This window comes from Anolis carolinensis, chromosome 2 (genome assembly GCF_035594765.1).
Source record: "Anolis carolinensis isolate JA03-04 chromosome 2, rAnoCar3.1.pri, whole genome shotgun sequence".
NCBI classification, from domain to species: domain Eukaryota; kingdom Metazoa; phylum Chordata; class Lepidosauria; order Squamata; family Dactyloidae; genus Anolis; species Anolis carolinensis.
In genome coordinates, this window is record NC_085842.1 from 34,975,159 (window position 1) to 34,987,361 (window position 12,203).

The 12,203-nt window shown below is 39.3% G+C and overlaps 1 protein-coding gene across 1 annotated transcript in view; it reads left to right on the forward strand.

Annotated features, from left to right (window-relative positions):
• Window positions 1-201: 201 nt before the first annotated feature.
• Window positions 202-12,203, forward strand: part of qars1 (glutaminyl-tRNA synthetase 1) — a 36,080-nt gene continuing 24,078 nt past the window's right edge. Inside the window, exons 1-8 of the mRNA XM_003217847.4 lie at window positions 202-385; window positions 4,753-4,900; window positions 5,952-6,061; window positions 7,268-7,343; window positions 8,445-8,509; window positions 9,055-9,108; window positions 10,231-10,291; window positions 11,262-11,333. Of these exons, the coding sequence (XP_003217895.3) occupies window positions 254-385; window positions 4,753-4,900; window positions 5,952-6,061; window positions 7,268-7,343; window positions 8,445-8,509; window positions 9,055-9,108; window positions 10,231-10,291; window positions 11,262-11,333 (718 nt within the window). The 5' untranslated portion in view covers window positions 202-253. The remainder of the gene's footprint in view (window positions 386-4,752; window positions 4,901-5,951; window positions 6,062-7,267; window positions 7,344-8,444; window positions 8,510-9,054; window positions 9,109-10,230; window positions 10,292-11,261; window positions 11,334-12,203) is intronic.

The following is a 12,203-nucleotide window of genomic DNA, read 5'->3' on the forward strand; positions in this document are numbered from 1 at the left end:
TCCCACAATTCCTCTCAGCCTCAGGCTCTTCCCTTTCCCCCCTCTGCCTGTTATAGATAGGTGCAACCCTTCATCTGACGCAACCCCATGCAACATTTCTGGCAACTCTCCTGATTGGCTGGAGGACTGAAGAGCATTCTGATTGGTCTCTGGCATCATTCTACGCCGGCCTCCTCCACGCCGATTGGTTAGACTGGCAGAGCCGAAGCCTTGCCTGAACGTGGGCGGAAGGAGAGTGGTTGAAGGCAGCAGCATGGCGGCGACGGAGGCGGCTGATCCGGACTCGCTGCGGCTCTTCCTCGGCCTCGGGCTGAGCGAAAGCAAGGCTCGGGAGACCCTTCGCAACGAGGCGCTCTCCGCGTCCCTCCGGCAGGCAGCCCTACAGGTCCCTTCCCTAAGAGCGCTCTGACGCCTTTGGGGGCGTCTGCACTTTAGAGTTAGCGCAGTTCGACACCGCTTTAACTGTCCTGGCTCAGTGCTATGGAATCCTGGGATTGGCAGCTTTATCTCTCAGGTCTGATGCCTCACCAGACTTATAGACTCCAGGATGACATAACCATGGCAGTTAAAGCGGTTTCAAACTGCATTAATTCCACAATGTAGATGCACCCGTTGTAATTTACCTGACAACCTAATATGTGTAGTTTGCTCCATCCCTAAAACAGGAAAGTTGCAAAGGACGCTTTCTGTTTACTTTTTGCCAACCATGGGGTGCATCCACACTTTAGAATTAATGCACTTTGATACCACTTTAAGAATTAATGTACAGTACAGTCTCACTTTTCCAACATAAACGGGCCGGCAGAATGTTGGATAAGCGAATATGTTGGATAATAAGGAGGGATTAAGGAAAAGCCTATTAAACATCAAATTAGGTTATGATTTTACAAATTAAGCACCACAACATCATGTTATACAACAAATTTGACAGAAAAAAGTAGTTCAATATGCAGTAATATTATGTTGTAATTACTGTATTTACAAATTTAGCACCAAAATATCACAATGTATTGAAAACATTGACTACAAAAATGCATTGGATAATCCAGAACATTGGATAAGTGAGTGTTGGATAAGTGAGACTCTGCTGTAATTTGATACTGCAGTACTAACAAACATGGGATCCTGGGATGTGTAGTTTTGCAAGGCCTTTAGCGTTAATGTCAAAATGAACAGTTGCCTCAGAAACTACAACTTCCAGGATTCTGTATCGTTGAGCCATGGAATTTGACATGCTGTCTAACTGCATTCATTCTACAATATAGATTCCAACACCATATTGCTATTCATTTCATCTCTCAGCTCAGGAGTGAAAAAACTTGTGTGCCTAAAAATCTTTTTTTTTTTTTACTATAATGCCCATCATTCTGAGCTGCCATAGGTAATGATCAGGTATCATGGAAGTTGTAGTTTGGAAAAAGCAGTCTCTCCTATGTCATATTAGGGTACATCTATATCAGGCATGGGCAAACTTTCACCCTCCAGGTGTTTTGGACTTTTAACTCCAGAGATTCCACTGTGAACCCAAGCAAATGGTGGATCTACAACATTTTGGAGTTGTAGGTACTAGGATGTATAATTCACCTGCAATCAGTGAGCACTCTGAACTCCACCAAAGATGGAATCGGACCAAACTTTGCACACAGAGCCCCCATGACCAGCAAAAATTACTGGAGGTCTTTGGGGAAAATTCACCTTGATTTGGGAGAGTTGTAGTTCACCTACATCCAGAGAGCACTGTGAACCCAAACATGATGGATCTGGACCAATATGACCCTATGTCATATTACGGTGCATCTATATCAGGCATGGGCAAACTTTGGCTCTCCAGGTGTTTCACACTTTAACTCCCAGTACCTACAACTCTAAAATGTCCAGGCCTAGGAATTGCGGGAAATGAAGTCCAAAATACCCAGAGGTACAAAGTTACAGGAAACGCTACAGGAAAGGAGATTTCACCTGAACATTAGGAAGAACTTCCTCATTGTGAGAGCTGTTCAGCAGTGGAACTCTCTGCCCTGGAATGTGGTAGAAGCTCCTTCTTTGGAGGCTTTTAAGCAGAGGCTGGATGGCCATCTGTCAGGGGTGCTTTGAATGCGATTTCCTGCTTCTTGGTGGGGGATTGGACTGGATGGCCCATGAGGTTTCTTCCAACTCTATGATTCTGTGATTCTATACACACAGTTACTTTATAAACAATAGCTGTTCTGTAATTTTGCATCGGAATTTCCCTCCAGCAAATGTGAAAGTGAAAATGTTACACTGCGCGGAAAATACACAGAGAACAAACAGGGGCAGTCGATATTCTGCTTCATTCTTGTTCTTATGCTCAGACAGAAATTAATCCTTGGATAAGTGAACCTTTTGAATGTGAATGAGATGGGATAGGGGTCGCCTGTAGCTAAAATAGGTACAACTCTTCCTTTTATAGTTTGAGAACAGGCTGTTTAAATTACATGGCCCAACCAAAAATACGTTTTTGGATGTCTTGGTATTTAAGGCCTGTTCCTGGGGTAATTTGGGGTGCTAATTCATAAACTTGCATTGGGTAGACCGCATCTTTGATATAGTTATGGTTTTCTATGGACAAGTAGATGGCGACTGATAGATGGCATATGTTCTGGCTCTTCACACAGGCTTTTGAATAAGTACTGCCCATTTGTATGTTAAATTTTCATACTAGCAGTTACTTTCTGATTGGTTGCACCTGCATGGTTAATTTCTTGATATAGCCCCAGGGTTCACCCCCATTTTAAGGTTCTCCCCCATTAACTTATGGCACTTTTAACTTCCTTCATGTTTACAAGTCTCACTTAGCACACTTTTGCCCAGTTCATTTTATGATTTCATTGCTGTTTTTTAACTTGTATTCTATTAATGGTTGTGACTTTATTTTATGTCTTTTTAATTTTTATTTTTGCGTTTTTCGGTACTTGATGTTATTGTATGTTCGTTTTGTATTTGTAAGCCGCCCTGAGTCCCCTTGGGGAGATGGATGCGGGGTACAAAAATAAAATTATTATTATTATTATTCTGTATCTCAAATGCTAGAACTGATGGGAGGGAACTGGTGCCATTTTTGGAATCAGCCAGTCAAATACAGTAGAGTCTCACTTATCCAACATAAACGGGCTGGCAGAATGTTGGATAAGTGAAAATGTTGGATAATAAGGAGGGATTAAGGAAAAGCCTATTAAAGGTCAAATTACATTATGATTTAAAAAATTAAGCACCAGAACATTATGTTTTACAACAAATCGACAGAAAAAGCAGTTCAATATATGGTAACATCATGCAGTAATTACTGTATTTACAAATTCAGCACCCAAACATCACAATGTATTGAAAACATTGACTACAAAAGCATTGTCTACTAGCAAAATGACTACAAATATAGAATTGCATAAAATGAACTTATAGTAACAACATTGCCGAATATTAAATCCGTAAAAAGTTCAGTCCTTGGTGCCTAGAGACACAGCTGTGGATCCAGGCGGGAGGCAGACTGTGTTGGATAATCCAGAACATTGGATAAGCGAAGGTTGGATAAGTGAGACTCTACTGTATAATCAGAAACAGGGCTAACATTAGAGACACCAAAATATGTGTTTGTCAATATTAGAGTTCTTCTAAATATGCATGATTAACCCATGTTGCAGCACAAAAGTGGTCCGTGGGCTTTTGTTGCTTCCTGAACCTAGATGCAACAACAAGCAAGTAATGTGTATCATTTCTGAATATATGCCTACATGAAATAGGGCAACAGGTAAACACACTTCCCAACTGTCAATTGATAATCATGATTGCAAACCATCTCTGAATTTGGTACAGCTGTAACCCTGATCCAAAAGGTTGGAGAAACTTTATAATTTTTGAAAATAACTTTTTTCAAAAATATTTTAAAAATAATAAAGCTGCTCCTCTTGGGGTGCACCTAAACGAGAATTAAAGCAATTTGATCTCCACTTTCATAGAATCATAGAATCATAGAATAGTAGAGTTGGAAGAGACCTCATGGGCCATCTAGTCCAACCCCCCGCTAAGAAGCAGGAAATCGCATTCAAAGTACCCCCCACAGATGGCCATCCAGCCTCTGCTTAAAAGCATCCAAGGAAGGAGCCTCCACCACAGCCCGGGGGAGAGAGTTCCACTGTCGAACAGCTCTCACAGTGAGGAAGTTCTTCCTGATGTTCAGGTGGAATCTCCTTTCCTGTAGTTTGAAGCCATTGTTCCGTGTCCTAGTCTGCAGGGCAGCAGAAAACAAGCTTGCTCCCTCCTCCCTATGGCTTCCCCTCACATATTTGTACATGGCTATCATGTCTCCTCTCAGCCTTCTCTTCTGCAGGCTAAACATGCCCAGTTCTTTAAGCCTCTCCTCATAGGGCTTGTTCTCCAGACCTGTGATCATTTTAGTTGCCCTCCTCTGGAGGGCAACTTTCAACTGCCATGACTCAATTCTATGGGATCATGGGAGCTGTACTTTTACAAGGTCTTTAGCCTTTTTGGCCAGAGAGTGCCAGTACCTCACCAAACTATAACTCTCAGGACTCCATAGCATTGAGCCATAGCAGTTAAAATGGGGTCAAACCGCATTCATTCTGCAGTGTAGACACACCCCAAATTTCTTAAGAGAGGAGAAAAGTTAATTTCACACAACCTCTTGTCTCTTAGCACCTTTGAAACAGATTCTAAGAGAAGCTGTTATGTCAAACTGCCTATTAATTTTCCCGTTGATTTATTTTGCTCATTTAGGCACAAAGCCTCCTTGGTTCAGCGGTTGACAAGACATTGGGCACCCTGTTATATAGTGTGGCCTCACGACTTAAAGACCCAAAGCACCTTGGCTTCCTGGTGGAGTACATCGCTACCAAGAAAATTGTTACAGATCTGCAGGTCAATGGTACATGTTTGCAATGGCATATTGATTATAGTGTCTAATCCTGTCTTTCATCCATATTTTGTTTTTTAAAGCCAAGGTACAGTTAACTTCAGTAAGATCTTCATACTCTGGCATGGACTTTTAAAAATAATTTTAATTTTTTTGTGGAACCCTTACAATGTTTTTGCCGAATCTTAGGATTCCGCAGGACAGTTTGAGAACCACTGGTCTAGTGTTTACTGCATTAGCTGAAGTGTTTTAAATAATCTTTCATCTTTGAAATTGCATTTGATTTTTTAACTGAGAGTTTATTGTTTAAATAGCTTAATTCTGTTATTACTGTTGTTGCTATTATTATTTTATTTATAGCACACTTTTATCTACCCAAAGTGGCTCACAATCTTCAAAAAGTTATACAATTAAAAGCATTTAAAAAGTAAATATTAAAATAGAATCAAATTGCAATTATTGAAACAGTTCTGTTAGAATACAGCTTAAAATAAATACATTAAAAGCTGTTAAAAACAATTCACTAATACCACATAGCATTGACTAGCCTATTTTTTAAACAAACTTTCTGTTTTAAAAACTTGTCTAAATAAAAAGAGATTTCAGCCTGGGAAGGAATTTCCAGAACCAAGGGCTAACTTCCAAGAAGGCACTGTCTCACATCGCTTTTTCTATATTTTTAATTGTATTATTCTTTTAAAATTGTGTGCCACTTTGAATCCCAATTTTGAGGGGGAAAGTGGGATGATGATGACCATAATAATGTACTTTATCCTTATAGCAACCTTTTGAGATAGGTTAGGCTGAGGCTTATTTATTCATGGTTATGTAATGGTTTTCATGACCGAGTGGAGTTCTCACACAATGACTTTTATTTGGGAATGTCCCAAATCCATATCCAAGACCACCACAACATATCCTCTCGTTGAACGGAAAAACTCCAAATTACCTCTTTGCTGGAAGTGTAAGGCTTGAACCAAAGCTCCCCCCCCCCCCAGCCTAATTTAATTGCTATATCACACCAACTTTCCTTCTAATCCAATTGTATTTTTTCTAATTGTAGCTGCTCTGGAGTACATTAAAAGCCACCCTGTGGAAACCATTGACCCAACAGACTTTGACCGCTTCTGTGGCGTTGGTGTGGTCGTGACACCAGAGCAGATAGAAGAGGCGGTGAGTGTGAGCCTTAGATAGATAGATAAACATGAAACAATAACCACTGTTAACTTCTCCCAGAACTTCAAAAGTTATTTTTTTTCAGACTGCAGTGGTCATACTGACTAGGGGTTTCTGGGATTAAAACCCCTTCTGAATGAATTTTGCCTAGAAACCCATTATAAGTTCACTTTAGTGTCACCATAAGTCAGATACATCTTGAAGGCACGCAACAACACATAAACATCAACACAATGGTAGTACCTTTAGCTTCACTCATTCCTCTGCAATACTTTCAAGTTGCTTTTCAAGTTGGATAAAAACTGATTGAGCAAACTAGTTGAATATTTATTTCACTAAAAAATGGATGTAAGCCTGTGGGCAAACATAGATCACCACATTTTGTTTTGTATTTGTTACTACTGTAGTTAAAAATAAAAAAAATGTGAAACAGAAATAAGAATAGCAACTCTGAACACTAGGCTTTGTTAGTGCATGTCTCTTTAGAACAGCGTTTCCTAACCTTTGGGCCTCCAGGTGTTTTGGACTTCAGCTCCCAGAAATCACAGCCAGCTTACCAGCTGTTAGGAAATGTGGGAGCTGCAGTCCAAAACACCTGGAGGCCCAAAGGTTGGGAACCGCTGCTTGAAGAATAACTGGAAGCTTGTACAGGCAGTGTGTAGGTTTGTTTTTAAGTTGAATTTTTTATGTAAGTTGGAAAAGGTACATTTTTAGGTTGTCTACAGCCATTTCTTCCATTTTGAATAGCATAGGGAAGGATTAACACCCCTGCAGTGTTTGCATTGCTCTCTGTGCCTCTATCCAAAAGATTTCACCTCATTTTCTGTCCCTGTGATAATTGGATTTTGAAATGAAAAGTTGCTTGTGGAAACAAGGATTGGTGAAAAAGTTTCAGAGGAGACACTTTTTTGACATTTCGGGAGTTATTTTCCCTTTCTAGGGGTAGATTTCTCTCACCTCCTGTTGGCTCACTCCTGTTCTTAACTATGAGTATTTTGTAAGTCAGATGTTTGTAACTCAGGGACTGCTTTTATTCTGTATTTAGCTCATCTAATACCATTGATTAGAGTACAGCAGCACAGACAACGATGGATATGTCTGTCTCTATATCTATGGTGTAGAGTATTAGAAAAATGTCCACCTTACATTTCTGAATCCCCTTTCCTGTTTTTAAAGTCAGAATTTCTCCCAATTTGTTTCTAGGTTGAAGCTGTCATTAGCAAACACCGAGCCCAGCTCCTTTCAGAGCGTTACCGTTTCAACATGGGCCTTCTGATGGGTGAGTCCTTGGTTTGCTTTCCGGGAGGAAGAATACCACTATTTCTACTGCACAATATTTCCTTATTTTAAGCATTAATATGTATTACAACCCCTGTATCTGTGGGACTTGTATCTGCAGTTTAATTTATCCATTTCCAACAAAATATGGCCTTTCCAGTCCTTTTCTAGGTTCTCTGCTGCAACACTATGTCCATTTCAATAGGGATTGCTGTTAAAGAAAATCACCTCCAGATATTATTGGCATGAAACTCCTATCCTCCTACACCGTTTAAAAAGCTTGTTAAAGCTGATTGGATTTACAGTCCAAATAGTTCCTTTGTTCCTAACCACTACCATCTAAACCAGTGTTCACACAACCAGAGCACTTCCAACAGTTGACCATACAATGTTTGTTTTGCAGAGAGGCCCAGAGTGTGTTTTCAGGATGCCAACAAGAAGAGCTTGAAGATAATAGCTCTCCTTTGTTCCTTTGCTCCCAGGAACTTGTATTCAGTATTATATTGTTTCTAAATCTGGAGGTTGTGTGAAACAGTCTGTTACTAGGTTTATATTCTCTCAGTTTGTTAAATTGCCCTTTATTCTAGTCAGCAGAGACACCGAATTCCATAAATCAGTATGGATTATGTGTACTTTTTAAAGGGGCTATATCAATTCATGACAACAGAAAACTGAGTCCCCGGTCTTTAAGTATTATTCAAAAGTTCATTCATGCATAGTATGATTGGCAACAGGTAGAATTATAACCAGGGAGATCAGAAGGAACTTCCAGCAACATCTCTAGTCTGTTTCAATCAGATTTTATAAGATACAGAAGCTCTCTGTTACAGGACAGAATCCTAGGTTCAGAATTTGTAGCTGTTTGCATTGATCCTGATTATAGAGATCATAGAATCGTAGAGTTGGAATACAACGCAAGGGCCATCCAGTCCAAGCCTCTGCCATGCAGGAACACACAATCAAAGCACTCCCAAGAGATGGCTACCCAGCCTCTTTCCAAGCATCCATGTTTAGCCGTATTTCCAGGGGATCAGTCAAAGACATTCAATGAACCCACCACTGGCTAGACTTACTGTGTGTGTTTTGCTTTTGTCTTTTTCAGGAGAGGCACGGAGCAAGCTGAAGTGGGCTGATGGGAAAATAATTAAGAATGAGGTGGATCTGCAGGTATATATTTTATATTTTATACCTGTTTATCGACCATTTACTAGTGCATATCGCTGTACTTATGGGTATATATTGGTTTGGATCTGCACGTATGGCAGGAGCCTACCGAAATGGAGGATTTCAGTAGAAAGGATCAATGTAGTAGTAGTAGTAATAATAATAATAATAATAATAATAATAATAATAATAATAATAATAACAATAATAATAATCTTTATGTATATCCCACCACCATTTCCACGGAGGGACTCGGGACGGCTCACAGAAGCACTATAGTGCCGTATATAAACCACAATACACAGTGCACAAGTATAAATATATGACAGTATATTTACATAAATATACATAAGTATAAAAACAACAATACATGTAAAATCCCAGTAAAAATAGTAAGAATTATAAAATTTCCTAAAATGCAGTAGAACCTGCAAATAAGCTGGCTATCTGCAATAACAAAGTGCGGAGTAGAGAGCTGGGTCAAATCCAGAGTGCCCATCCAGATAGTTCTCCCAGCACTTAACCTTTCTCCCTTATTTCATCTGCAGGTCCTTCACTTGTTGGGCCCAAAGACAGAAGCTGATCTGGAAAAGAAAACCAAGGTAGTGTTCTTTGCCGTCTTCACAGCCTCTTTTTTAACTTCTACATATATGTGAGATTTATGAGGACATTGCTTTCTATAAATAACAGTGCATGCCAGGGAATCTTGGACTCTCCATGTGTTTGGGACTTCAGATTCCAGAAGCCTCAGTCAGCTTAACCAATAACAAGGAGTTATGGGATTTGTTGTACAGGGGGTCAGATCTCTCCCTCCATCCTTGCTCCTTCTTCTCTACCTGACCATGTTGCTCTTGATATACACAATAAAGATGAAATTACTATAGTGTTAATTGATAGTGTAGAAGGGCCAATGACCCAGTTATCCATACTTCAATATATTTTATTTCTTTGTCCCCTTTTATTTGTTTGCCTATTTCTGGATCTGAGTGTTGCAAGCTGCTCTTTCTTTCTTTCTTTCTTTCTTTCTTTCTTTCTTTCTTTCTTTCTTTTTTTCTAATTGTTATTGATAGAAAAGAAATGCCATAATACAACTATAATAAACTGAACAAACACATTATAAAGTTATACATTTGTCTACTTTTTGGTCTTTTTTATGTTGATTACTTCTAATTAAAATTGTTATTGAATAATTCTAAATTATGTAACAGTTGCTCAAGACAGGAGGCAATGTCTTCTAAAATAAATCAAACTTCCCAGATGGCAGCTTGGGTTAAACTGTACAATGTTATGTAATAAAAGAGGTTATGAGTTATAATAATAATAAAATTATTATTGGGACGAAACAGAAAGCTGGATGGAGTGAGGCAAAGATGGTCAGATGGCAGGTTTATGAAGTCTGTTTGTCTATTTGCTAAAACCCTGAGATCCACAAACAATTTCTGGTTAAAAGATATACATGTAAAATTAATGGGTTCTGAGCCCAGGAATTGATTTTGAGTGCAAGAACTGAACAGAGACCACAACCCTTTTGCACACCTACTATATATTCCCATTGGGCAATTTTGGGGACCAAAATTATGGATTTTCAGCATCTTTTCCCATAGCTTATTTTCCTGCAAGGAAGTTTTTTGTCTTATGGGCAAGAAGGAATTGTTAAAGTGTACGCTCCTGTTAACGCTGGAGGTTTGTTTGAACCAAGTAAAACTGAAATCTTGCTTTTTCAGGCCCCAAAGGTCCGTGCGGCAGAGCCAGACAAGAAAGGGAAGATGGCTGTGATGGAAAATGGTAAGGCTATGACTGAACTTGCTCCTGTAGTGTATTTTCTTTATTTCTAAGTGCAGGAGATTCTGGTAGCTGGCATCTGTCTGGCTTTGCTGTGCCAATTATACAGCTTCCCAGTGAAGGACACACAGAATATTGGCAGCTGCCCATTCATGCAATTTGCCATGTTGTGTGCTCTCTATTTTTTTATTTTTGTCCTGGAAAATTCCTCTCACCTGCTGCAGCCTTTAAGTTCTGAGCATTGGCAGAGGTCATGAGTGCCCTTTAGTACTCTCAAAAAAAAAAAAAAAAACAACAACAATCACTGTGCAAATTAACCTCAGGTTATCTGGAATGCTTGGGACCAGAAGAGTTTGGGTTTTGGATTTAAGAATACCTGTATTTGCATATATATACAAAATGAAATATCTTGGAAATGGGATCCAAGTTGAGAGACGAAATTCATTTATGTTTGGTATAGACATAGCCTGAAGGAGAATTTTCCATTAGATTTAATTTTGAATATAAAATAAAGTCTATATACACTGAACCATCAGAAAACAAATTTGTCACTATCTCAGCCATTCTTGTGGACAATTTCAGAACATTTTGGATTTAGAAATTCCAGCCTGTATTAACCTGAGGCTTTGTGTGGTTTTAGACAGTAAACAAAATCAGCTTTTCATTTTATTTTTATATAGTTGTCATTTTTGGTAAAACATGGTGTGTGTGAAATACATACAAATAGAAAATAATTAAAATATGTAAGTTAAAATAGTATCCACTAAGTTAATTCAGAACTTGTTTCCTTAGTTCTTTCCTTGTGGAATTGCAATTGTTGTTGATGGGGGTTCAACAATAGAGAATGTGGAACAAACCTGGTAAAAGGAGGCAGGAATTAGAGACAGATATTGTTTCAAAGGGGGGTGTTTTGAAAATTCTGCTTTTTGACCCTCTGTGCGAGTGAAGTTCTAACTCGGTATGTTCCCTGCAGGTGATGTGTACCAAGAGACCAAATCCCTCATGGAGCAGCTGAGGGGTGAAGCCCTCAAATTCCATAAGCCAGGTAAGCTGTGTTGTCCATTGCTGCTGCTTTTTTGGCACACTGTTGTTGTCTCTTCTCTCAGTCAACTTGGTGCCTCAAAGTGACACAGTGATTTGGTAGCAAACCAGAGATTAAACCAACCCCTTATAAGAGATATGGACACATACATAAGTTGTAATAACAAAATGCATGGGGACCAACATATCTTATGAAAACCTTTCATTTGTATTTTAAAAATGATTTGTAAGATAATATGCATTTCCAAGATTTTTTGTCATTTCTCGTTATATTGGCATGGCATGTCTACACACTGCAGCCAATATGCACACAGTTCAACCTTAAGCCAATATTGGGGCATTCATGTTGCCGGGCTGTGGCACAGCTGGTTAATTGCCAGCAGCAGTACATCACTGCCGACTGGAAGGCTGGCAAGTTTGAAGCCCGAGTTGGCTTGAGCACCTGACGGTTAGCATAGCTCACTGTCCATCTAATAATAATAATAATAATAATAAATTTATTCTTATATCCCGCCCCATCTCCCCGAGGGGACTCGGGGCGGCTCACAACAATAATAAAAACAGTGACAAATTACACATTGTAAAATCAAACATGAAAAGCAGTCATACAATCAATACATACATCACATGTTAAAAACAAGGAGATAAAACAGTTCTAGGCAGTTCGAAAACAGCTGTGCTGTGAGTAGAGAAATTAGGCACTGCTTAAGCGGGGAGATATTTTACAACACCATGAAAATGCCCACAGTCATAGAATGAGGGAATGTTCTTCTATCAAAAAGGACTCGTCATCATAGCAGATGGAGTGACAGCACCCCTCTGTGACCAGAATTGAGCATAACCTCCAGGCGCCGAAGTTGGAAAATGCAGAAAT